This window comes from Fusarium graminearum, chromosome 4 (genome assembly GCF_000240135.3).
Source record: "Fusarium graminearum PH-1 chromosome 4, whole genome shotgun sequence".
In the NCBI taxonomy this organism is placed as follows: domain Eukaryota; kingdom Fungi; phylum Ascomycota; class Sordariomycetes; order Hypocreales; family Nectriaceae; genus Fusarium; species Fusarium graminearum.
In genome coordinates, this window is record NC_026477.1 from 6,693,515 (window position 1) to 6,717,539 (window position 24,025).

The window sequence follows — 24,025 nt, forward strand, 5'->3', positions numbered from 1 at the left end:
AGCCTGCAATTTATTCTGATGCGGCTCTGCGACTTACTTGTTCCTAAGAGTGCAAGAAGCCTGTAAGGGATGCACTTAATTTAGTTGGATGCCTCACACATGACAGATGTATGAACATTCAGGTGATGGACTCAAAGGAGGCTATCTGGCGTCGAGTTGATCACACGCCCATAGATGCTTTGAGTTGAGTGGTTAATTCGAGGATTCGGCTGTCTATGTGTGGATGCATCGTATTGCCATTGGAGGAAATGCGGTACTTGCGGGCTTGAGTGTAAGCCGACCGTGATGACCTTCACGATTAGACCACCAATTCTGAAGCTGGCACTGATGCATCGGTCTTGTCACCGTATCCGAAAAGACCAGTTCCGAGGGAGGGCAGTGATATTGCTCTAAAACCGTAATATATAATGATCGAACTATTAACGACAGCGTGTGCTTATATACCCAACACCGCATTTTAACATTGGGTTCGTATATAAATTTGTATTCGAATATCTGCACGATGCGACAGCATGACAGGTCATCTAGACCTTGCCAGGCTTGTAGCATTCGCCTAGCATCCTCTTCCGCCCAATCCTCCTACTCTTGATGCTGATAGCACCGCTCGCCTGAGACCTGACCCGACTGATCTCTTCGGGATCGTGGTTTGTAGCGCGAGCTATCTCAGCAAGTTCACCAATCTTCCATCCACGAAGGAAGAATAGGCACAGCCCTCCAGCGATATACATGAATCCAACGAAGATTTGAGCTCCGATGTACTTTCCTGTGCCAGCGACGATCTGTAGTGCGATTGGGGTGCTGAATGTGCAAGGCAAGCTGATAACGAGCCATGTCAAGTTGAGCGCGGCAGGGACGTCGGCAAGACCGACAACTTCGGCTGTGACCGGCCCAACAGTGGCCCAGTACGTTCCCGCCATGGCACCTCCGACAATGGTGAAGAAGAGTAAAAGTCCATATGACTTTGCGTTAATCCAAATTGCAAAGACGAGAATTGCAGCTAGCCAGGTAGTCGCACAGGCCATGTTGATACGTCCTGTGCGATCGCTAAAGTATCCGATAAAGGGACGACCAACAGCCTGCCCCAAGTTGAAGATGGCGCTAACCATAGCTGCTTGTGAAGCATCGAGGCCGATGAAATTGGCGTAGTTGGCTAAACTAAAGATGAGAACGACATATCCCAGCATGCTGAACCAACCGTAGCCGAGGAGCAGATGGAACTCGGGGCGCTTGAAGAGACTGAGGTCAAAGGGAGCCTGTCGAGAGCCAACGATCTTGTTACGATCTTTGACTAGGATGGTGCAGATGATGTTAACAACGAAGACGATGATACCGAGAATCCTGTAGGCCCATTGGAGACTGATATTTCGGATAATGGCCCCAGCCGCCAAGGAGTAAAGAAGACCACCAAGACCCGACCCAGCAGCCGAGATACCATTTGCGAGAGATCGACGAGTAGTGAACCATTGAGGAACAATACCAACACTCGGAACAAAAAGAAAACCCATCCCGAGACCGAACAAAACACCCTGTGTGAGGAACAACTGGTAGATCTTGGAGGCAAAGCTGGCGCATATGAGACTAGCAGTTTCGAGGATAATGCCAAAGAAGAGAGTTGGCTTGGTACCAAAGTCTCGAACGCACATGGTCGCTAGAGGAGATACCAACATGGCGCATGCGATACTCAGAGAACCCACAAAGGCGTAGTGGAGAGAGGTCGCGCCGGGGAATGTATCGTTTTGGATGTAATGGGCGAGAAAGACGCCGTAACTCGAATTGAGACCCCAGGTATGAGCGTTTATGATGGCAACGCAGGCTGTACACACCCATCCATACCCTCCATTCGGCGGCGGAGGTGGAACATCGTTCTGGGGGGGAAACATGTCTCCATTGTCTTTCTCCGAGGTTGAGATTTGCTGATCCTGCTGCTGGACTTGAGTAATGACGCCTTCTTCAGTCGTGGTAGTATCTTGACTCCTCCTCGTCTGACCCACGTCGTTCTCTGGAGACTGGCTCGTCTTTTTCTCTTCTAGATCAGCCATTTTTTTTGGTGATTAACCGAGTAGAAAGATAATGGAGGAGTCATTGGGAAGGAAAAGTCCAGAGTCCCTTTTTATTTTACCCCAGCTCGACTTAGAGGACCCGGAAATGGCGTCCGGGGATAGAACGGGTCCAGTTTTGGTGCGTCTTGGTTTCGGATGGCGTCGCATTTTCCACGCGGGGCTTAAGCCATTTGTCTAGGCCAAGTTGGGTATCATTAATGCCGAGGAGTCTTGGTATTGTTGTTGACCACTGAATGAATTGTTTTAGGTATTCTAGAGATCAATGACCAACTGTTGAATGTTGTCTCCTTTTGGCTTCCTTATTCGGCCTGTAATAAACATATCAGAGTTTCTGTCTCAGATCTCGGTCTGGGGATAAAGCGGGGGAACGAATTAATTAATCTCGGCCGATTTGATCGGCTATTACCCGTTCCTTCCTGTGTATCCGTATCCGACACTTTCGCGGGGTACAAAAGTACAATGATCAACAACCTCCTCCTTTAGTTAGTACTAAGATACTAACCTAGCCTGGGCATAAGAGACGACATCATGAGCCTCAATTCTTTCGCGACAAAGACTTACAAGATGCGTATTTCATTATAGTATATGTTCCGGGAACAACATGGCCCAAACAATGTTAAGCACACCCAATGTGATTACCTAAACATGTTCCAAGGTGAACATGATATTGCAAGTCATGTTCCCAAGGGGTATATAGCCCTCCAACCCAACCCTCTATAATTAGAGTCATCCGTCATCAATATTTTAACACATTTCGTACCATTCAACGAACACTCACGATTCGCATAGTTTGTACCATTGAACAATCGTGATCACCAAGATTTCATGCATCTTGCTAACCAACAGAACCAACAACGCAGCACTTCGCCCAGCATGTCGGACTCTGTTCTCAGCAAGGTAGGTGCACTCGCCATTCTTGTAATTCTTATCATTATCTCGGGTTTCCGTTGGTACCGACTCCTCCTGCACCGCCGCGGCCTCAAGGCATACCGCCCTACCCCCCGCGGTAAATCACCCCGCGACAACGACCTGCAAGACATTGCTGTCATCCTCCCCGTCGTCGACCATCAGAGCGACAACTTCATCCCGACTGTCAAAAGCATCCTGTGGAATTTCCCTGGACAACTCTATGTCGTCGTTGTCGGTAGAGACGCCTACGACAAAGTTGAGCCTCAGATGGCGGCTCTCAGAAAAAAGTATGAACACTCGCAAATTCACATCGGTGCGGTGAACAAGGCTAGCAGACGTCGTCAGATTGCTCACGCCTTGGGCACTATCAACCATCGAGATTTTCGACTGACTGTCATTACTGAGCAGGGTGCATACTGGCCTCCCCGGTTCCTCCCATCCGCCTGCTATCCCTTTGACGACCAATATGTATCAGCAGTCACTGTTCCCAAGATGGCGCACCTCCCACTCCAAGGTGGCATCTGGGCCCACGTCAAGGCGTACCTCTTTTCTTTTCACTACTGTGTTCAGGCTGAGGACAACTGCGTTGTCAACTGCCTGGATTGTTCTGCCCTGTTTGGTGGTCCTACCACTCTGGTGCGAACTTACGTTCTGAAAGAGAACAGGTTCAAGGACGAATTCGAAAAGGAGATGTGGTTCCATGAGCGATTTGGTCCCCTCACAGGTGGCGAGCACTTTTTCCTCAACCGTTATCTCCTGGGAGGCAACAAGAAGATTTTCTTCCAGGACAGCCCCGACGCAACGGTTTCGGTGGAGATGAACTCTATCTGTGAGTTTATCGGTGAGTTCCTTCGCACCACTCGGGACAACTGGCGAACTTGCTACTCTATAGCTCCCCAATGTGCTTCGCTGTATTATCACCATGGACACGTTATCTACCCAGCTGCTACTCGGATGACTTGGTGGCCAACCATCTTCTCGCTCGCTACACAGATCGATCTTCTCACCATCGTCCTTGTGCTCAACGACAATCTCCTCAACAAAGCAGCGTTTTGTGTATTCATCATCGCTGCTTTCTTGATGGCTACTGCGCAAGCTGTCTTGGGACTGTTGGTGGTTAGACGCATGCAGCGTAATAACTTTGACGTTATTGCGCCGTTATCTTGTGCGCTGCTGAGTCTCTCATTCCAGTGTGCTCTCAATCTTCTCAAGGGTGTAGCCCTGTTGACCTTTTGGAAGACGGACGATGAGTCTGCATCGCAGAACATCGAGGTGCCTGGGGAGAGAAATCTTCCTTGGAGCTGGGACTTCAACGAGGGCGACTGGGACAGGGACATGCCCTTTGGGGGGTCTTGGCTCCTGTTCAAGGCGAAGAAGTAGATAGGTATACCTCTGGGGGAAAGAGGTAAGTGGTAGATTTTCTTTGTCAGATTCCCGCGACATGTAGGATCATGTTGAAATGGTAGGTAATTGGAAGGGTAAAACAAAAAGTATTTAATGCCGTATTTTTGTGTCTACTAAGTGAAATATACAGTATCCAAACGTCCAACTTGTTGTACCTTGTATTGTATCCAAGTTCTCTGGACGAACCCGAAATGAAGATGTCTTACATATCATGATATTGACTGATATAACGAACAGGCTTGAACAGGAATAAGTTATCCTGACCAACGCGAGTATGGAATAAAGAGTGTCAACATGTTGTCAACAAGTTGGACACTCTTTCCTTCAATACCGCAAAGGCAAGTAGTAAGGACTCATGGCTGTATACACAATGCAACTATGTATGTACAAACACCACCGATGAGTGGAGCTCGGATATGACGGCAAGTGGAAATGCTACCAAGATACAGACAGGATCTTAGATTCAACAAACCGGTGCTAAAAGGTTCTTCGTTCTGGGGAACGTTGTTGCCCCGTGGGGATGTGATATGTCGATAGACATGTCTGTGCTTGCGGATGCGAGGATCATGGTTGAATCTCAGATCAAGTGGCATGACTGCGGAACCGGCAAGATACTCCTTTGGAAGATAAATTTGGTGTGAAATCGAGTAATAAGGGTCGAAGCATGCACGGTATGATGATATGTATGCCAGCCAGTCAGTTGAGATACAGGACCAATACGCTGTCCAAGTAAAATACTATATTACTTATGACTGAATGAACCGAACTGGAAATCTATTCACAATACATCAAGTTGCTGATTGGAACTGGCGCCGCCTTGAGAAATGATACATAACAGACTATAGGCCTTGCATTAGAATGTTGACAACTGAAGCATCAGTGTCGAGCGGGAGAATAAGAGCGGAGCCGCCTCCGCGAATCGGCAATAGGTATAATAGTAATACGAAGTCCGTCCCTCCAACTTGAAGTTTGCGAGTAAACTTTCCTCTCTTGAACCAGCATGGAGAAGGAGGTTGTATACACGCCCCGTCTCATTCATCCGTGGGATACAGTAGCATCAGCCATGCTACTACCGACCCAACCAACATGCTGCATTCAAAGACTGAAAAAAAAAAGTCTTGAACTTCGAAACGCGCACCGGTTAAATTTTCTCTCAGTGCCGGTCCATCCGAATACTGGATACTCTCATGTCGCTTAGACCAGAGCGCCTGAACGTGGGTTCTTGTTCAGGGGGCCGAGGTTATGTTGTGTGAACGAACAGATTGTTGTTCTCAACGGAGAATTCGAATAACTCAACAAACACTAGAGATGACTAACCGGAGAAAAGGAAGTTTACCTAAAGAGGTGGTGAAATTTCTTTTGTCGGTTTGCAACCGAGGATAATTCACGGTATGGTGTTGTTATACTCACTCATTATTAGGGGCAACAATTATAGTGGACAACCACCATCACAAAGTGTCTCCAGTATTGACCACGGATATTAAAATCCGATATGCAGCTGGGGGTCAAGATGTGAACGGCAACTTTACTGCCGGATGGTCATGCTCTTGTCCTTGTAAAGATCTGATCCTTGCTATATAGGGTACAGTTAGCGCGGCTCTTTTGATCTTGGCTGGCCTAACCCTCCTGTAAGAGATTGAGAAAGAAACAATTTTTATCACAAGAGTGAAAGCAGTGGCAGAGTAGTTAGAGCAAGCAAGAAAGGTTCCTTTCCATGCTGTGCCTCTCTTTACTGCTTATTTTAACAAATTCTTTTTTCGTTCAGCTGCATTGATTGCTACCTCGGATCCGCAGTATTTCTTCACTGCTCTTTGAGTGTGTCTCGGACAGAGTAAAGGTTGTGGTATTTCCGCCTGCGGAATTTGTAAAGTGGCGAGACTGGATCAACTCATACGATCGTCAAGGATGAATAGTGGGACCTTGTCAGGTTGTGACGACGATGATGATGGGGGGCAAATATTGTTGTTTCTGTATTGCATAGAATGATGAGTTGCAGTTGTATTGTGCAGATAGATGGTCATGTCTGAAGCTGATGATGAAGATAACAGAAGAAGAACAGTTCAGTTCAGTGAGAGAGACTCGTCAACTGTAGAGACTTTAGCTGTCGTCATTAGTGATGGACAGATGTGAATTCAGTTCCTGTACCCGCTGAGCCCCTTGGAGCTAAGGCACGGGAGCCACTAAAAAATGTGAGTGGCAGATCCCTGCGCGTAATTGGATTAACCATTGCTTCTGGAAAGAGTCTGTCTGTCTCTGTACTGACAGTGTTCCTAAAGAAAAGAGGCGTTACTCGAGTCATACTTGTTCTCTCAAAGCCATGTCAGAATAATCTGATTCAGACTCGATCCTGTGTAATCCCCTGTACGTGACACAATTCACTCTGCTTCTTGGCCAAAAGAGCCGCTCTACCGCCAAGAAATGGATGCCGAACAGCTATCAGTATCCCTGCTTAGCGGCCAGGAGGCTCAATTCAGAGGCTCAATCATCTCAACAGTGGTCACCCGTCTTGTAGCCGACAGACAACCGAGGATAAAGTCCATCCAAGCTTACCCCTTAACGTAAACGGCCCTTTTTATTGTCCTCGTGCTCTTACAGTGCTGTTGTCTCTTGAAATCAGGTCTTTTACTGTTGAGGGAATCTTGCTTGGTCTTTAGGGAGCTAGAGCCCTAATTTATTCCCGTCCTCTGTCCATGTAAAACTTCTCCAAGTCGTATGAGGAGAAACCCTACCCTCTCGACAACACAATTTTTGGAGAAACAAGGCTTGGCTGGTGTCATTTTCCTTCCAGGGTTTTTAGATTCCTCGTCACTGTGATTTCATGATGGAAGCAATTCCTCTTGACCTACCTGTCTGCTCGACATTGCATAGAGATCAACTGTAAATCTTTGACTGTACGGGTACTTCGGCGTAATATGATATAAACTGGGTCTCTTTTCCCACTGTGACGAGGATGATATGATGTCCTCGAGGTTCCACCTTTGATACCAAGGTCCATGAATTTCGTCTCTCTAAACATTCTGATGCAGAAACAGCTCGGAGAGAATCGGATTGTTTGCACTGCATTCTCCAGACCCCAGAATCTCATTCCCCCAGACATTCTTAAATTCAAGTTTAAATTCTTCTCCATGTTTCTTATTCTCTTTCTTATCTGAGTCTGTGGATGAGATGTGAGCTGCAAAAGGTGGTGATGCTGTCATCGGGTGTGTGTACCACTTCAATAATCACACACCCTCCTTGTTAATTCTCCAATTCTTCTGTGCCCCCTCACAGCCTCTTTTTTCTCTCTCTCTTTCTCTCTTGGCCAAGTTAACATTTCGGCCGTAGCCGTCGGAACATTACAAAGCACTCTTACTCTACCGTTAACACCGCGTTCTACCCCTTCGATCGACTGATTGACAGTACGCTTTACATCATGGTTGACTACTAATTTCTTTAGTTGCGACAAACCACGTGCGTCCTCCAAGTTTCTTTTGCTCCAGTATATGGAACCTTTACGATGATCAGCGATACGCTAGGTAGTAATTCCGCGTCTCTCTCCACGGTCGATCGCCCTGACTTCTAAGCGTAAAGGGCTTTTGCTGCTAGTTATGCCCTGAGTATCTCGTGGGGGTTTGTTCTAGAGATTGAGATTGAGATTAGAATTATGAGATTTGGGCATGGGCATGGGTTATTGTTGCGGAGAGATTTCCCCTCCAATGGCCAGTGCCAGAACAATAATAACAGTCAGGCCCGTCAGTGTTTAAAGTGTCATATTGGACAATTTAATGAGATATCTGAACAAATAGACTATATGCTCAACTGTAGAGAAGAACAATGACTATCGTGTTTGTCCCTAAAGAGTGCCCAACATCGCCAACAACTGACATCAAGTCCTACGACAACCACTTGGATACTCGTCAACCCTCATCCGTGGCCTAGACAGTCTACTTCTTTGCCGACAATAATTCCCGAATCATCGTACTCTATCCTCTTTAGCCAAACAACCTCTACTGTACCTCACTCAAGCCCCTCCCCGTCCCTTTCTCCGCAAAATAAAGGGATCACCCCAGCACAAGTGCATCTGAGATGCAATGCTGGGGACCAACCTGCATAGTGTTAACTTGATTTGATGCGTAATACCCTCGCGTTGACTCCTTAAAAAGTCTGGAAGTCAAGGTCCGATAGGGTACGACACCTTTGCCGTCTACCGTCCGTGGCCGTGCGTGACACCTAGATCAGGTAGACACCATCAGACAAGCTGACAAGGTACTGGCTGACTGACAGTAGATCACCGTCTTAGAGTCCTTCCCCATGGAGGTTTCCCCACATGTATTGAGACATGTCCCCAGGGGTTATTGCCTTGTTCTTATTCGGATTGTTGTGGTTTAGGCATACTGCTATGGAATGCTGCTTGAGAGGTTGAAGGAAGTTCTCTTGTTCTTTTGGTGCTTTGTTCAGAAGGAACCAAACCTGTAACCGTCCTTTCTTGGTTTCTGATTGTTTAAGTTTACTTGTTGTCAGGAGAGAATGGAAGATGCGGGCCGTTGTTCCTTTGAGTCGGTCCATATGAGTACACCACAAACAAAGAGATTGTGAACCCAATGTACTACCTGTATTGTTTCCATTGACCTTTGAGTGATGATTATTTGTTATCATCATGTTTATCCCCTCCAATTCAGGTACATATTGTATGCATTCAACTGCACTGTCACCCCCAAGAATGCTACTGTACATGCCTCTTAGGTTACTGGGGTTCGCTAGGTTTCCTCTCCCCACGCCCTCTCTTTAGTGGACACTCCACTGTCACTCCACCCAAGTCTCCATATCACTCCACGGGACAATGACAGTCTAACTCTAGGTCCCCGTTCCCAACTCTTTTTGCTCTCTCTTTTGCCTGTACCTAGTAATTGGATATTCTCATCAATCTTCTTGCCCTGGTCTCTCTTTTTCCCTTTTACTTTATAAATCTTGTGCTTCTCCCCCATTGCCACTTGTGTCTTCTGTTCTCTTCCTTCATACAACTCTCCAACTCAATTCGCTGCCGTCTTTGTCGCTTATAGACTAGACTCTTTTTTTACTGTTTGCATATCACACCATCACCACTTATAGATTCATCTCGCGGCTTCACAAGCCCCCCCAAACTCAATTCAAAATGGCACAAAACGATCAAATGCCCGAGTTTCAGCAAACTTACACAAATGATCTCCCTCACGACTCGGACAAGACTCTTGAGCGTCAGACAACTGCTGCTCACCAGGCAGCTCATCCTCATCTCTACCCCAATCCTAACCACATCCATCCTGCATTCGGTGGTGCTATGCAGCCCGGTCTTTGGAAGCCTGTAGAGGCGCATCGCAAGTTCGCCAACCCTGCTCCTCTCGGACTATGCGCTTTCGCTCTCACCACTTTTGTCCTGTCATGCATCAACATGCACGCTCGTGGTCAAACGTCCCCTGCTATTGCCATTCCCGTGGCTTTCGGTTATGGAGGTCTTGTCCAGCTTTTGGCTGGAATGTGGTATGTCTCATAGTCTCACCCGAACCAACCTTAAACTTATACTGACTTTGCTAAATAGGGAAATGGCTGTTGGAAACACATTTGGTGCTACCGCTCTGTCATCTTACGGAGGTTTCTGGATCTCCTACGGTCTCTTGCAGACTCCCACCTGGAACGTCCTCGGTGCTGATGGACCCTACGAGGGTGACACTGGCTCGGTTATGGGTTTCTTCCTGACTGGCTGGTTCATCTTTACGACTCTGCTCCTCATCTGCACTCTCCGTTCCACCGTTGCCTTCTTCTTGCTCTTCTTCTTCCTCGACATCTGCTTCTTGCTGCTCGCTACGGAGAACTACGCTCACGATATGGGTAACCACGGTGCTCAGATCGCTCTTCAAAAGGCAGCAGGATTCTTTGGATTCTTGGCTGCGTTTATGGCTTGGTACAACGCCCTTGCCGGTCTCCAGGACAGCAGGTACGAAATTTATCTCGTCACTAGTATTTAGAACAGTTACTAACATGTTTTTAGCAACTCCTTCTTCCAAGTTCCCGTCATCCACTTCCCCTGGTCTGACGAGGGCCGAGCCCACCGTCACCAAAAGGCCGAGCAGCACCTCGCCTAAGCCTTTGAGTTCTCTTTTGCATTTCTACGCGTAACGACATGAATTATTGTTCAAAAAATGGGAGGTATATGCATCATCTTGATTGAGACCTCCAATATTTGGGTGAGTCTCACTGCATGGAAGGAGTTTAGAAGGTCATTTTTCGCCATTTCAGCCGCTCATGACTGGTTGGCTTCTGTTTAGAACCTGCTACTTGGATTGTGGCAAGAATAGAGGATGGTTACTATGTGATATAATATGATGGAAGACGTACATATATTGAAATGATGAATACTCATTTGGAAGTTTTACTTGAAGTTCTTCATGACCGAAGCCCCCACGGGCTCAATAGATCTACCGCTATTAATGTCGTGCATCACCCCCACCCTTGAAGACGATACACCTCAAGGATGGTATTAGCTCGCAGAGTTCCATGGATCTGGTAACACAGGGAGTTGCCAACCTATATATGTTAGGCTTGACTTGATTGAGCGGTCATGCTGTGATCCTTGATGATCCCTTGGTCCGTCAATCCCGTAAGTGGGGCCGTGTCAAACTCCGAAACGCGGGACCGGCCGGCCGATGAGCCATTGAAGATTGATCCCCAAATGGGAATATTGGAAATATCCTCAAGATGGGCAAATACTCTCTATGTCTCCTAACGATCGGCGTCAAAAACTTCAACAAGAACCCGTGAAATTAACAACTCCTGTAACTCCGAGACATTTCTCACCAATCGTACGATCAAAATCACCTGACAGTAAAACAGTCCACCATCCAACTGCCGACAACCACCTCATCAACACTCCTTATAAAGAATATACACCGCCGATACCGCCCATGGTTACAATCTCCCCGCAGTTAATAAACCCCCTCCAATGCCTCGTATCCTTCGCTGGACAATGAGCAGGCCGCAACTCCTGTTCCTCTCTTGCATTGGTTTCGCAGTCGCCCTTACTGCTATGCTCTACAGCAACATCATCCATTCATCTACTCTAACTTCCGTTCTATCAAAATCCATGTCTTCTTCTGTTCGTCCCATCGTCGTCGTCGGCTCAGGCCTAGCTGGACTGTCAGCATCGTACGAGGCTTTGCAGCGGGGCGCACCCTCAGTTCACCTTCTTGATCGCGCTCCCAAGCCTGGCGGTAACAGCATCAAGGCTTCGTCAGGTATTAACGGTGCGGGTACAAAGTATCAGCGCGCTGCTGGCGTGGAGAGTGATACTACCTTTTACAGCGACTCTGTTCGATCAGCTGGGTCGCGGTTTCATCTCGCTCAACCGCCTGTAGATCGAGAGGGCCTTGTCACAAAGCTCACAACTGAATCAGCAGCCGCTGTCGAATGGCTTGTTGATGAGATCGGTGTTGATCTCAGTGTCGTTGCACCCCTCGGTGGACACAGCGTTGCTCGTACCCACCGAGGCGCTGGAAAGACACCTCCTGGAGCTGCCATTATTATCGCTTTACTAAACAAGCTCAAAGAGAATAAAAAGTTCTCCATTACCAACCTCGCCGAAGTCAAGGCACTACTCAGAGAAAACGATGAAGTGAAAGGCGTCGAGTACGAATTCGAAGGCCAAAAACACAACCTCGAGGGTTCGGTTTTATTTGCCAGTGGTGGTTTCGCCGGTGATGCCACAGGCCTCTTGGCACGTTATCGCCCTGATCTTAAGGGAATCCCTTCAACCAACGACGAGAGACCTGGATCCCACGATATTCTTACTTCAGTTGGAGCCGAATTATTGGATATGGACAGCGTGCAAATCCATCCAACAGGCTTCGTCGACCCTGCGAGCCCCAATACGATGCTCAAGTTCCTCGCAGCCGAGATGCTCCGTGGTGAGGGTGGTATCCTTCTCTCACCCGACGGGTCCCGTTTCGTCAACGAGATGGATACGCGCGAGCATGTCAGCAATGCCATCATGAAGCTTCCAACCGCTACTGACGGCGACGGTGTGATCAAGCAGTGGGATATAACCATTCTTCTCGATCCTGGTGCTTCTGCAGCGTCGGCCAACCACATCAGCTTCTACGAATGGAAAGGCCTCCTTAAAAAAGTCAAAGTGCGCGACCTGACAAGCGCCCAAATAGCTGCTGTGGACAAGTATGCGCAATCTGTAGCTGACGGGTCAGCGGATGAGTTTGGTCGTACGCAACGTGGAAGATGGACACTTCCAGCCGGAGAGAAGAACCGAGACCAAGATATTTATATCGGGAGGGTGACGCCTATTACACATTTTACCATGGGAGGAGTCGCTATTGATGAGAAGGCTCGTGTGTTGAAGAAGAGCGGTGATAAGCTAGTGCCTATTCCTGGTTTGTTTGCTGCTGGGGAGATTACTGGTGGTATTCATGGCGATAATCGTCTGGGAGGTTCTTCGCTGCTGGAGTGTGTTGTGTATGGACGAACTGCCGGTGCTGAGATTGTTGGCTCGGCGTAGGGAGATGTCAGATGGTGGCACGTTTAACTCATATGAGGTGCGTCTATCTAGATACATTAATTAATGATGCATATTTATTGTGGCTTCACGTTGACGAGGTACATTTGCATGCGTTCATTTACGAATAGAGCAATAGCTGGGATATCTCATAGTCCATGCTAAATTGAATTCTCTGGTTTACAACAGCCCGACATTGACAATTTTAACCACCTATCAACCATCCATTCGTACGTTGCTTCAACTTCCAATCCTTTACCCCAATACAAGAGGATTCGCCTTGAAATACTCCTCCGGAGTCACAAGCTTACCCCTAGCCCTCTCAGCAGCCCAAGCAACAGACTTCTCTCCCTCAGCACCAAAGTACCCAAACTCCTCACCAGCATGGAAAGCATTGACATAAACCTCCTTCATGATGGGCAATTTCTCTGCAAACTCCTCAGGCGAAATCTGCTTGTACGTAATATCCTTTCCAGTAGCTTTACTCTCAATAGCCACGAGCTCTTCCATGCTGTAGTGCCCAACAGCCGCATCAAAGCCAACACCATCGTACTTATCCGGCTCGGCGAGAATCGCACCGACGAAACTTCCAATGTTGCTGCCGTTGTCGATCCATGGGAGGCGCGTCTTGGATGAGAGCTGGAGAGACATGACCCAGTTTCCCTCGGTGTCCTTCTGAGGTTGCCAGAGAGGAATCTGAGTGATATTCTCGAGAAAGAATGCGAGACGAACAAATGCTTTCTTGATGGGGAGTGTACGGATGTACTTCTCGCCTTCAGCCTTTGCATCAAAGGGATGGTTGGCAGTGTATTTCCCACCAGAGATGTCAGAAGTACTGGGAAGACTGCTGAAGATGATGTATTCAATCCCAGCTTCGACAGCGGTATCAGCGGTTTTCTTGATGATCTCGTATTCAGGCTTCAGGTCTGTGGCAGTCCATGAAGGCGTGGTCACGAAGAAGAAGTACTGCGCACCCGTCAGGGCTTTCTTCATGGAGACTTGATCAGCCAAGTCGCCCCGAACAACTTGGATGCCGCGCGCCTTGAGGTCTTTGGACTTTTCAGAGTCGACGTCGCGGGCGATGGCGCGGATGGTGTATTGCTTTGAGAGTTCTGGGTCGTTGAGGATGTAGTTTATGAGGGCGCCACCTTGCTTGCCGGTAGCGCCAACAACAGCTAGAGTCTTTGACATTTTGAAGCTGTTTATAATTGTTTATAGACCTGTCGATGTTGTGATGAGAGTGATGAGAGTGAATGGTTTGTTGGGCATTGGGACGAGGTTGTCCGTCCATCTTATATCATTCAACAGCAACTAAGCGTATACATTGCATTGTATAATAATACAAACTTCACCTACATATTCCACCAGTTGAATCATCAATTGCGATTATAATCCTCCGGTCTTTCTCAAATCTTTCGACCTTGCTCAATCAACGAATGATCTGCCTCCATTCCCAAGACAACCAGGGTTAGCGCTGCTGTCAGTTACTAATGCACCAAAGCAAGTGCTTACACAAGGATCAATCCAAGTCCGTAAGAGCGTTATGCAACGTTAATTACTGTCGTTTCTTGTTGGAATAGTTCATCCGATTGAGCGCTGCGTAAGCGGCTTGCGCTGCAAAGTTGCGCCGAAAGGATTAATCAGCTGAGATTTGCCTCTTCAAGACGACATGGGCATTAGCACAATCCCTTATTCTCTTTTTACCAGCAAGTTCTAGGTATACGCAATTGACAATGGCCATAGATATTATGTTTAACAGCATTAATCGGCAAAGCTAGGCTATTGCAAGTCGCTGGCTAATTAGTTGAGATCTCTATGCCAACATCATCAAACAATTAATTAAAACAACTCATCCACTGGGTAGTTGAATGCCCAAAACAAAACTTTTATCTTCCCACCGTCAAAAACTCCGTCATGAATCCTGAATATGCCTTCCAAGCTCCGCAAAGTCCCCAACATCTTCTCCCGTGAGATCCCAGTCCGGATTGTTATACATAGAATAGCAGTGCTTGTAAAAGTCATCGGGCGGGATATCCGCCATCATCATCTCCTGCGCCGAGGTCCCATCCGCCGCCTCGGTAATGGGAACCCAAAGATTTGAGAAGTTGTCCCATAGATCTGTGTCGAGAAGCATAAAGTCTTCTGGCGATGTCTGACTTTGAGAGCCCGGGACAATGCCGTTTTGAAGAGCGTCCGAGTCACTGAGCCCGATTGGTGTTGCGCCGTTGGTATGCGTCGCTCTGGTGTTCGTTTGAGCGTCGCCAGCTACACCCTGGGGAGATACATTGACAACTTGGAGTGACTCGATCTTTTGTGCCATCACTTTCCATAGTCTCTTAACCTCGTGCAATCTCTCACGAGCATACGTGTTTCCGTGGTCAGCGAGGTGCTGTAGCTCCTCCAATGCCTGCGTCAGGCCAGGCTTGGGGCTGATCTTCAATTTTTCTTCGCAAACCGAGTCCAGAATGGCAGCGAGGATCATGATGAATGCAGCTGAGAAAGAAGCCTCAAAGTCATAGAAGCCAAAGATTGCTGTAACCACGTTAATACAGGAAAATTAACAGGATGGAATCAACTTACCAATCATGTTTCGCTTTCTAAGTGTGGCAACAACCTTGAGCTGCCGTCTCGCGGCTTCAGCACAGGTCCTGGATAGTCTTCCAAGTGGTGAAGCATGTAGCTGCTCTCCTGTTGGGCCATGGCCGCTGAGAATGAGTTTCGCAGCGTGTAGCATGATCGGTCTGATCGTGAGGATAGTCGCCTATAAAAAAGTGAGTATGGTCAATCGTTCAAGTTAAAGCCTGGACTTACCTGGAACAGCATCAGATGCAGAGAAGCAGTCGTCCTCAAGGATTGGTCCCGGCCCAAGTTGTACACATCCGTGACTGAGTCGGAAGGAATTTCTTGAGAAATCTCATAAAGCGACTTGACGATGTCCTGAACACGGGGAATAAAGGTATGTTCTGACTCGTCCTCTGGGTTGTACAGCACTATTCAACAAAAGTCAGCAGCTGTTTATCACTACTCTTACAGTAGACTTACCAGCCAAGATTCGCCCGGTCGCTCTAGCGATCTTGATGTTTGTGCACATGGGTCCTACGGGCGGAAATCCAGGAGAATCAGTAGGAAGAGGGATGTTGATCGCCTCATCTCCTATACTTGGAGGATTTCCTGTTGCTGCAGCCAGGCGTCTGAAACGATAAATAGTTAGTGGCCATACTTTAAGTTCCATGCTGCGCAACGTACCGTTCTTGCATATAGATTGTCCACCAGAGGCGGTTCATATGAACTCTCTCCGACTGCATCAAGTGCCTTGTTCCACAGACTCTGTGATACTTTTGCGAAATTGCGAGCCGCATAGCAGTGCTGATCTACAAGATCTTGGTCAACTCGAGTTTACAACGTATGAGTATGTCAACTTACATAAAGATAGGCCTCTTCTTTGCGGTTCATGTTACCAAGGTAGATAGCAAAAAGAGCAAAGATCTCAATTCCAATCTTCCCCTTGAATCGTAAATCAGACAACGTTGGCACATTTCTGTGAGCATACTCGAAGAGCACAACGCCTGAAAACTCATCATTACCCTCAGGGTTGGCATCAAAGAGAGTGCCAATCGCAATCATGAGAATCATCTCGAGAACCCACAGCGATTCCAGCTGAGCAGGGTCGTCACGGTTCTGATAAAAAGCCCACATCTTGTCTGAAAACTCACGAGCATCGATGTGATGCTGTGACTGGCCGATATAGAACAGGGCAGTGTCCAATAACCGCTGTGCTTCATGTCTAGGGGGCAGCTTGGGGAAGTCGCTGCTGGAGAGACGCCATGGATGGCTGATAATTTCGTGAACTTGGTTCGCCTCGGGGCTTATCCAGGGTTTGCCGTTCTGTTCTAATTCAGCACGGGATGAGCCTAGTAAATCTTGGACTCGAGAACCAAACGTATGGCTGGAGCTGAGTGAAGAGCCAGCAAGGATAGCTGTGAAGGTGTAAGTACGAGATTGAAATTGTAGACTCAGATGAGTTTGGCTTACTGGCAGCTGGTGATGTATGAGCCCCATCATAAGAATATTTAGGTTGGGTTAGAGGTGCTGAGAAGCTAGTAGAAGGACGGATGAAGCTTGAAGATCTTGATCTGCTGCGTTGGGGGTCCTGTGGAGAAGATTGAGACAATTGTGGGTTGATGGCAGACTCTCTTCTTTGAGTTATATGGGCTGTATCTGAGACTGGAGGTTCTACAATATATCAGTATAAGTCAATATCATCAACAGGGGTTCACATACCAGATGCTCTAGGAGGTAAGGTTGAAGGCAGTCCATCATATCCATCTCTTTCATATCTGGCCAGCTTGCTCTCAAGTTCTTCAATCCGACTAACAAGATATCAGATACAAGGTGTGAAAAGCGTTATTCATGAAACTCACTTGGCCATGTACATGCGTTTATGCCCATGCTCAGGAACAGTGCAGTCTAAGCCACGCTTGGTACAATACTGACAAGGGGTAGTCCCCGAACACCGAACCTTTTTCTTTCGACAGGTAAGGCAGCTGTTACATGTCAGTCACTAACTTTCACTTAGACAGTTTTAATAGTGGAGAAGTAGAAACGAAAAAGAAACTCCAGATTTACTTACGCCAATGATGCTTTGCGCGCATCTTTGCCGTCGGAGGGCGCCGAGCGCTTCCGAGCCATTGAGGAGGGAGTTGTGTCTTGGGCGACGACGCTCATTGATAAGACGCACAATTCCTCACACAAAAAGGAGAAAAGAGAGATTCTGGAAGAATTGACCGAAGATTCGGGGGGCTCAGATACTGGAGCGCAGCGGGGGGAACGGGGGGACTCAAGCGTTGTTATTCTCTCGGGACAAGTTCCGGACTTTGAACTTATCAGAGAGACGAACTTCTCCGCGCGCGCTAATCCGATCACGTGATTGTATCCCCATGGAGTCGGACAAGCTGCCGTCCAGTTATGAAGGATGAGATCCACAAGACGATTGGAGTAGCAGGGTTTAGAATGGAGTTTATCTTGATAGTCAACTTTAACTAGAGTGGGAAGCACGATCCAGGGACCGGTTCAACCTGTAGGAGTGAGGCTAATATAGGCGTACTATAGCGATTGGCGATTGCCAGGATGGTTGTGACTCTAAAGAAACATACAAACCTATTATTTCCATATGGAGGAGCCCCGCTTCTAAATTCTCATGACTCTACTTTTGGTCGTTGTTGTTTAAGACCTATATTGAATCCTCCAATGACTGACGCCAGGCCCGACATCGGACACTAAGACCGAGGCATCGGACAAGCTTCCGATGTCATGAGACATTTACCATCCATTGAATATTTTACTAATCAAGAGGAATTTCCATAACAAGCACCAACATACGGGGAGCATCTACAACATAGTCATATATGTAAAGAAAGTGCATGTATCAATGTGAACAACAGATTCTCTGTCAACGTATGTTAGGCAATGGCAGTAGTAAAATCAACTGACTACATTGAGGCTAAGTACTCTTTGTCCCCTTCACACTTCATATATGATCATTCCAAGTGATGCAAGGTGTCTTTGTACCACTCTGGTATATTATTTCCTGATATATACATATATACTAAAGAGGCCAACCTGATAGATATCCTCACGTCTCTTGTTGACTGGCTGTGTCTTGTGCACAGGTCAGCCAAGTAGAAACATGACTTACCTGGATAAACGATATATGCTGTACTGTAGCACAATGATATCATAAGCTCTCGTATTGCATCATGGCCATATAATTCCATATCGTTGTATAGGATATGCAAGAGTCTCACATACCCAACCCTCATCACGTCCCGAGCATCAACTTCATCCGCCACACGTTGAACCGGTCAACAGAAAGGTAACATTCCTCGGCTACAATTCCTTCCGTGATTATCATCTGATACGAATAATACGAGAATTGATAAACAGACACCGATTCCAAAGGCATGTAGTAGTATCAAGCGGCACAAACCTCGCTTCGCCATCACATGAGAAAGACAGTATTTTGGACCCCAAAAACCCAATTGATCGATATTCTCTAAGCGAGAATTAACTCTATCGAATGACTTGCCCATGATACCATTTTTTAGATAATCTCTCGCACTCTTGCCCTCATTAGGAGATGAACTCATCGTTTAAAAAAACCTCCGAGATGCAGATCCCTTTTAAACATGGATCAAAGACTGTCAGTCAGCGCGCGTGTCAAAAGCCAAGACGCAACCTAACTCAAAATGGTGCTATGAGCCGCTGCCACGCACATTGACAAGCGCCTAAACCCTGAATAGCTGAGTTGTTGGGGTCCGGTCGTTTGCTTTGCTTTTTATTATTTGGGGGCCATGAAATAAAAACTGTTCATTTGTTTGCTGTCTTTCTGCACGGAAAACAAGATTCATACAACATTAGGCTCCCCCCTTAGCTCCCCGAGAGTGATAGACGCCCTGGTGGAACGTTGCTTCTCGGCCTGTTGTCTGCATAGGGTCAATTGTACGGATCTTTTGCGATAGTCTACCTATCGGGTTGTCGAGTCGGATGATGGATGACAGCTCTCAAACTTGGCATAGCTTATGAGCTAGTTAGAGATTCCCCTCATAAGGAGCTGTCTGCATCGGTAGCTAAGTCATTAGCTATACGGAACCGAGCTCAAGTGGCTGCAGAGCTCTATCACCAGTTGACCGATTGACGTCATTGGAACCATTGTCGGCCGAGTTCATGGGAATCAAAATCCTTAAATAACTTGCTTTATCCTTTCTTTCTCATATTATTATTCGTCTTGAACTCAAGAAACATTCGCAGTTACTCGCTATAAATATCAAGGCTATCATTATTAGTTGTGTTGCCGCCGCTATTTTCAAATCCTATCCTCTTCCACCTTGAAAGTGGTAGTCACCTTGACAGCACCACTGCTCTTGGGTCTCAAGCCTGGTGTCAACTCTTCCTCACTCGAGTTGCCTGTACCCCTTCGAGAGTTCCACGTCGACACTACTGTCCTTTCCGCCGACGGCCTTCCAAAATGGTCCTTCCCAGCGTAAGCTGCCTCGCAGTCTCGCCCGTGGCCGTCCAAGTCGTTCTCCCTTGCGAATGTAGCGAGCCCAAAAAGATCGCCCTGCTTATTGCCGCTGTTGGTAGCCCTTGAAGGACCAAACTTTCCTAGCCCTGTTCCTGTTCGCTGATCCGTGTCTCGTAATTCAGACCGTCCCGATGTCGTTATGCCAAGCTTGCGGCCGAGTAATCGAAGCAAAGGCCGCAAAGTTGCCAAGGAGCCGGCGGTGATGGCGAGGCCTTGTTCTGTGGCCGACCAGATGGCGATATCGACTGTTGCCCCTGTTTATGATTTGTTAGTCTATGATCAATGACTTTATGATTGATGACTTGAGACGTACACAAGAAGTCTGGGTTCTTGAAATCCTTGACAAAGGCGAAACGAACGACGACGGCTGAGCTAGCCCTGTATGGTGTGAGCTGGGATACGCAAGGACGATAATAGGTAGTTACTCACACGCAGGCCATGGCGAAAAGAGGAATCACAGCAAGCTTGGTCTTCTTTCCCATGTTGAGCTTCGATATCAAGAAGATGGGCAGGATGGCGCAGGTGAAGTCGGAGATGACACTGAAGACACTGTATAGATAGGTGAGGGCGATGATGACGTCGGGGCTGACGCATTTTCCTTCTTGGTTCGTGTTCCAGAAATACGATATGGGCCAGCATTGGAAGAGGGTGACAAAGAAGAAGACGATTCCGGTGCAGAGTGTGATGGCCATTGTGCCGTAGAGGATCCAGATGTCCATCTTTCGGTTGGTGATTCGAAGTAGGGTGATGCCGATGGATATCTTTGAAGTAATCATGGTTAGGCAGTACCATAGATAGCACCACCACCACCAATTTCTCGCTTTCATATAGTCTATTGGGTCGAGGTCACTTCGGTGACGACCTGTTCCGTGAGTGACTCCACTAAGGGAGCTTGTGCAGAATAATAAGAATGTGACCTGATGTCATAGTCAGTAGATGTTTATGAGTATTGATAGACGAAAGGCTTACAAGAGCAGCACACATTGTCCAATCATCCAACCCAAAGTTCTTGACCATCCGTGTACGAACATAGATTCGGAGGGCAACTGCTATAACTGAAGAGACAAGCAGTGTGTAGCACACTGCCTGAAGCTCAGGGCCTCTATTGGGAATACCCATTGTTCTTGACTGTACAAGTCACGCTTCAAGGACGAAGTAACAGTACCATACGGTATAAGAAGAAGTAATTAATATAACGTAGAAGAAAAAAAGGGAAAATAGGGAGAGGATTGACGATAGACGAAGGAGGATCCAGGACGGGGGAGGAGCGGGCCGCCAGGGAACTGGAGTCGGCGGTCTCAGATATGTATATGATAATGAGAACGAGAACCGAGAGACCGGTAGCTCTCGGTTAGGCCATGGTTCATGGTCCTTTGAAACCAACATCTTGGGCCAGATTCTCCGCTGCGGGCCTTGGAACACGGGCGGAGCCATTACAGATTATACCGAATGAGGTTATTGATCCCACAAGGGCTTTGGATCACCTTGTAGGGGACCCTGGGGATGTGACTTATTCTGATCGGCTCCGTCAGGTACAGATACAGACTTGGGGAGCAACGCCATTCGCGGGTTGGGTCTCTAGCATCCACATGGTCACCTCGCTTTTGGATCTTGTCCGAGGGGCAAAGCAGGCCGGAACCCCGGGACCCAGCGTGTGACGAATACTAGAACGATGTACTGTACATAGTACACACGGAGCCGATCAGAAAGGGGATGCAAGGGGCCTCGCCTAGGAGAGAAAAGATGAACAAGCAAGGCCCTAACTAGTGCTGTATAGTCTTGATTGTGGTTGATAAACTTTGCAATGCAAGACAAGAGTAAATAGTAGGGTCTGTTCGCAGAATGTCTAGACTCTAGATCGCTCCTGTAAGGCAGGTACTAACCAGATCTAAAGTTGTGCAAGTACCGTTCCCCGTACCTGCCTAAAGAAAAATGGCCATGTCAGCCAAGTCGATGTCGTACAGTGAAGAGATTGAACCGAGGGACGGAATTCGACTGCCAAATGGGGAAAGCGAGCTAACTAGCAGCGCCGAGATAATCTCCACCATTGCTCCTCAACATTCTTAATTTTTCTTCAACTCCCTTTTTTCCTTTAGAAGGAATTAGAAAGCACCTCGGCTTGTATTTTTGGCGCCATTAGAGAAGTTTCACGCCACATGGAATTTTAGTCAATGTCACCAAAAAGGTTCTCGAAATCGCTTTTTATCAAATCAATCTCTCAAGATTTTCAAGGTTTGAACCAACGCTAATGCTAATGCAGGACGGTACAAACAATTCCACGACTGGCCTAGACTAGGTCGACTATCATCCCCCGTCACTACATGCCGTGTCTAGAGGAGGGGAAGCCGGGGAGCTGTGAAGTTTTGACACTCAATAACGCGCCCGCAGTTAGCTTGGACGGTTTCTAGTCACTAACCAATGCCGCTGTAGAAAGAAGCTTGGTATGGGCTGTCAATGTCAATTTATCATGCAATCAATGCCTTGCAGCCTCCACTATAATATCAGGGACCTAAGTGCATTGACTGTTCTGAGGCACTGACTGGACTGTTTCCAGGCGACGCCGTATTTCCGCCGAGTACACAAAGACCAAGGATGACGAGATTGCTCCGTCAAGATGCGTGGCAAAACATAACCGTTCTCTAAGACTCCATCTGTCATATAGATGTAATATACCTGCCTAACATTTCTCTCATCAGTGAACCCTTGGGAACAATCATCAGCACGGATAGTCTGCTCCGTAGTGTACAAGCAAATGTGTCAAGGGTCCCCCCTGCCTGTTGATCGTTCTAAATCGTAGCTGTGGGACCTGATTCTCAGACTTTTTACTTTTTTCTCCTGACTACGGCCGAACAAAGTGGTGATCATCCCTCCTGAAGATTCAGAGCCTCAGTTTTCCCACCCACTTTCCCCTTCGGCTCTCGCAACATGGTATCGGCAGTGGATATTCGACGATCATTGCTGTAGAGACAAACACCTGCATTTAAGAAATGATTCCAATGCCATTTCACATCTCGCTACACATTAGCCCAACCTTGCCCTTGCAAGCCACAACTTCACACACCTACACAAACATAGGCGATACCGACTTTTCTATCCGGTGTTTCAAACCGTCTGTAAAATCTGTCGTGTGGCTTGCAATTATCCATCCGTAGTTTCTGTAGGGTTTCGCATGAGGTCAGATATCACGCAATGGCTGAAGCCTCTTGCTACCGTAGTCGAGAATTTCTCCACTTGTTGAAACACATTCTAGATCGACTGTCATCGCTTATAAACTTTGCAAGGGCGAGGCCACGTGCGAGTACGATCGATGGCTGCACGCACGAACCCCCCAGGTTTGGGATGCCCAAGACTTAGGACTCTCGTGACACCTGCAGAAAAAGCAAAGAAAATGAGCATTTACAAGGCGGTCGATATTATGAGAAATTGGTACGCTGTGGAGAGTAGTTCCGCGGAATAGAGAAACAGTACCCGGTCTATAGTAAGGATTCTAGAACAGCTCGTAAGGCGTCGAACCAAACTAAATATTAAAAAATGGGAACGGATGCTCGTGACAGGATAGATCGACACGCATAATTTCTCATTTCTACTGTCTTACTACGGATACCTTTGGTCTATCTATGGTGCTGTCAAAATCCACTGATTAGACGGAAAAGACGGAGTAAGACTCCCTATTTCTTTGGCCCACTTGCTAAGAAAGTCGTGATGCACCGTCAACGTCGCAAGCTCACAGTGGAGCGTTCCACTTTGGCATTTATAGTGCAGAAATAAATAGTCAAAAGCCGGGTCTCAGATGACATAGCATGACTAAATCATTTTGTCATCTACACTTCGGTTGCCCTGAAACCATCCTTGTCACGTCAACTCAGTCTGACAGCTGATGTGTTGAAAATTATGGAAACTCAATCTCGATATTTATACGGAGCGACGTCGTCGTATTCCCGTCCAGTAGCCATCCATACCAAGACTCTCTTACAATAGGTGGCACTGAAACCTTTCTCTGCTCATCCAGAGACATCGGCAAACTATAAAGTGGACCGAATACAGACCAGACAACAC

At 47.3% G+C, this 24,025-nt stretch overlaps 7 protein-coding genes across 7 annotated transcripts; 3 read left to right on the forward strand and 4 right to left on the reverse strand.

Moving 5' to 3' along the window:
* Nucleotides 1-524: 524 nt before the first annotated feature.
* FGSG_09376 (uncharacterized protein) lies at nucleotides 525-2,039 on the reverse strand (the record flags this gene model as incomplete). The annotated part of the gene is made up of 1 exon (XM_011330067.1): nucleotides 525-2,039. One exon carries the CDS (start codon nucleotides 2,037-2,039, stop codon nucleotides 525-527), a length of 1,515 nt encoding a protein of 504 aa, XP_011328369.1.
* An 894-nt stretch (nucleotides 2,040-2,933) lies between these two features.
* Nucleotides 2,934-4,349, forward strand: FGSG_09375 (uncharacterized protein; the record flags this gene model as incomplete). The annotated part of the gene is made up of 1 exon (XM_011330068.1): nucleotides 2,934-4,349. The coding sequence occupies one exon, from the start codon at nucleotides 2,934-2,936 to the stop codon at nucleotides 4,347-4,349; it is 1,416 nt and encodes a 471-aa protein (XP_011328370.1).
* Nucleotides 4,350-9,504: 5,155 nt separating this feature from the next.
* Nucleotides 9,505-10,471, forward strand: FGSG_09374 (uncharacterized protein; the record flags this gene model as incomplete). The annotated part of the gene is made up of 3 exons (XM_011330069.1): nucleotides 9,505-9,869; nucleotides 9,928-10,323; nucleotides 10,378-10,471. The coding sequence occupies 3 exons, from the start codon at nucleotides 9,505-9,507 to the stop codon at nucleotides 10,469-10,471; spliced, it is 855 nt and encodes a 284-aa protein (XP_011328371.1).
* Nucleotides 10,472-11,352: 881 nt separating this feature from the next.
* On the forward strand, nucleotides 11,353-13,057 carry FGSG_09373 (uncharacterized protein; the record flags this gene model as incomplete). Its single annotated transcript, XM_011330070.1, has 1 exon — nucleotides 11,353-13,057. The coding sequence occupies one exon, from the start codon at nucleotides 11,353-11,355 to the stop codon at nucleotides 12,889-12,891; it is 1,539 nt and encodes a 512-aa protein (XP_011328372.1). The 3' UTR covers nucleotides 12,892-13,057.
* Nucleotides 13,058-13,143: 86 nt separating this feature from the next.
* On the reverse strand, nucleotides 13,144-14,079 carry FGSG_09372 (uncharacterized protein; the record flags this gene model as incomplete). The annotated part of the gene is made up of 1 exon (XM_011330071.1): nucleotides 13,144-14,079. The coding sequence occupies one exon, from the start codon at nucleotides 14,077-14,079 to the stop codon at nucleotides 13,144-13,146; it is 936 nt and encodes a 311-aa protein (XP_011328373.1).
* Nucleotides 14,080-14,800: 721 nt separating this feature from the next.
* FGSG_09371 (uncharacterized protein) lies at nucleotides 14,801-16,950 on the reverse strand (the record flags this gene model as incomplete). Its single annotated transcript, XM_011330072.1, has 7 exons — nucleotides 14,801-15,420; nucleotides 15,469-15,649; nucleotides 15,700-15,878; nucleotides 15,931-16,079; nucleotides 16,135-16,259; nucleotides 16,312-16,773; nucleotides 16,921-16,950. 7 exons carry the CDS (start codon nucleotides 16,948-16,950, stop codon nucleotides 14,801-14,803), a joined length of 1,746 nt encoding a protein of 581 aa, XP_011328374.1.
* A 2,800-nt stretch (nucleotides 16,951-19,750) lies between these two features.
* FGSG_09370 (uncharacterized protein) lies at nucleotides 19,751-21,088 on the reverse strand (the record flags this gene model as incomplete). Its single annotated transcript, XM_011330073.1, has 4 exons — nucleotides 19,751-20,223; nucleotides 20,283-20,347; nucleotides 20,399-20,886; nucleotides 20,939-21,088. 4 exons carry the CDS (start codon nucleotides 21,086-21,088, stop codon nucleotides 19,751-19,753), a joined length of 1,176 nt encoding a protein of 391 aa, XP_011328375.1.
* Between the last annotated feature and the right edge of the window lie 2,937 nt (nucleotides 21,089-24,025).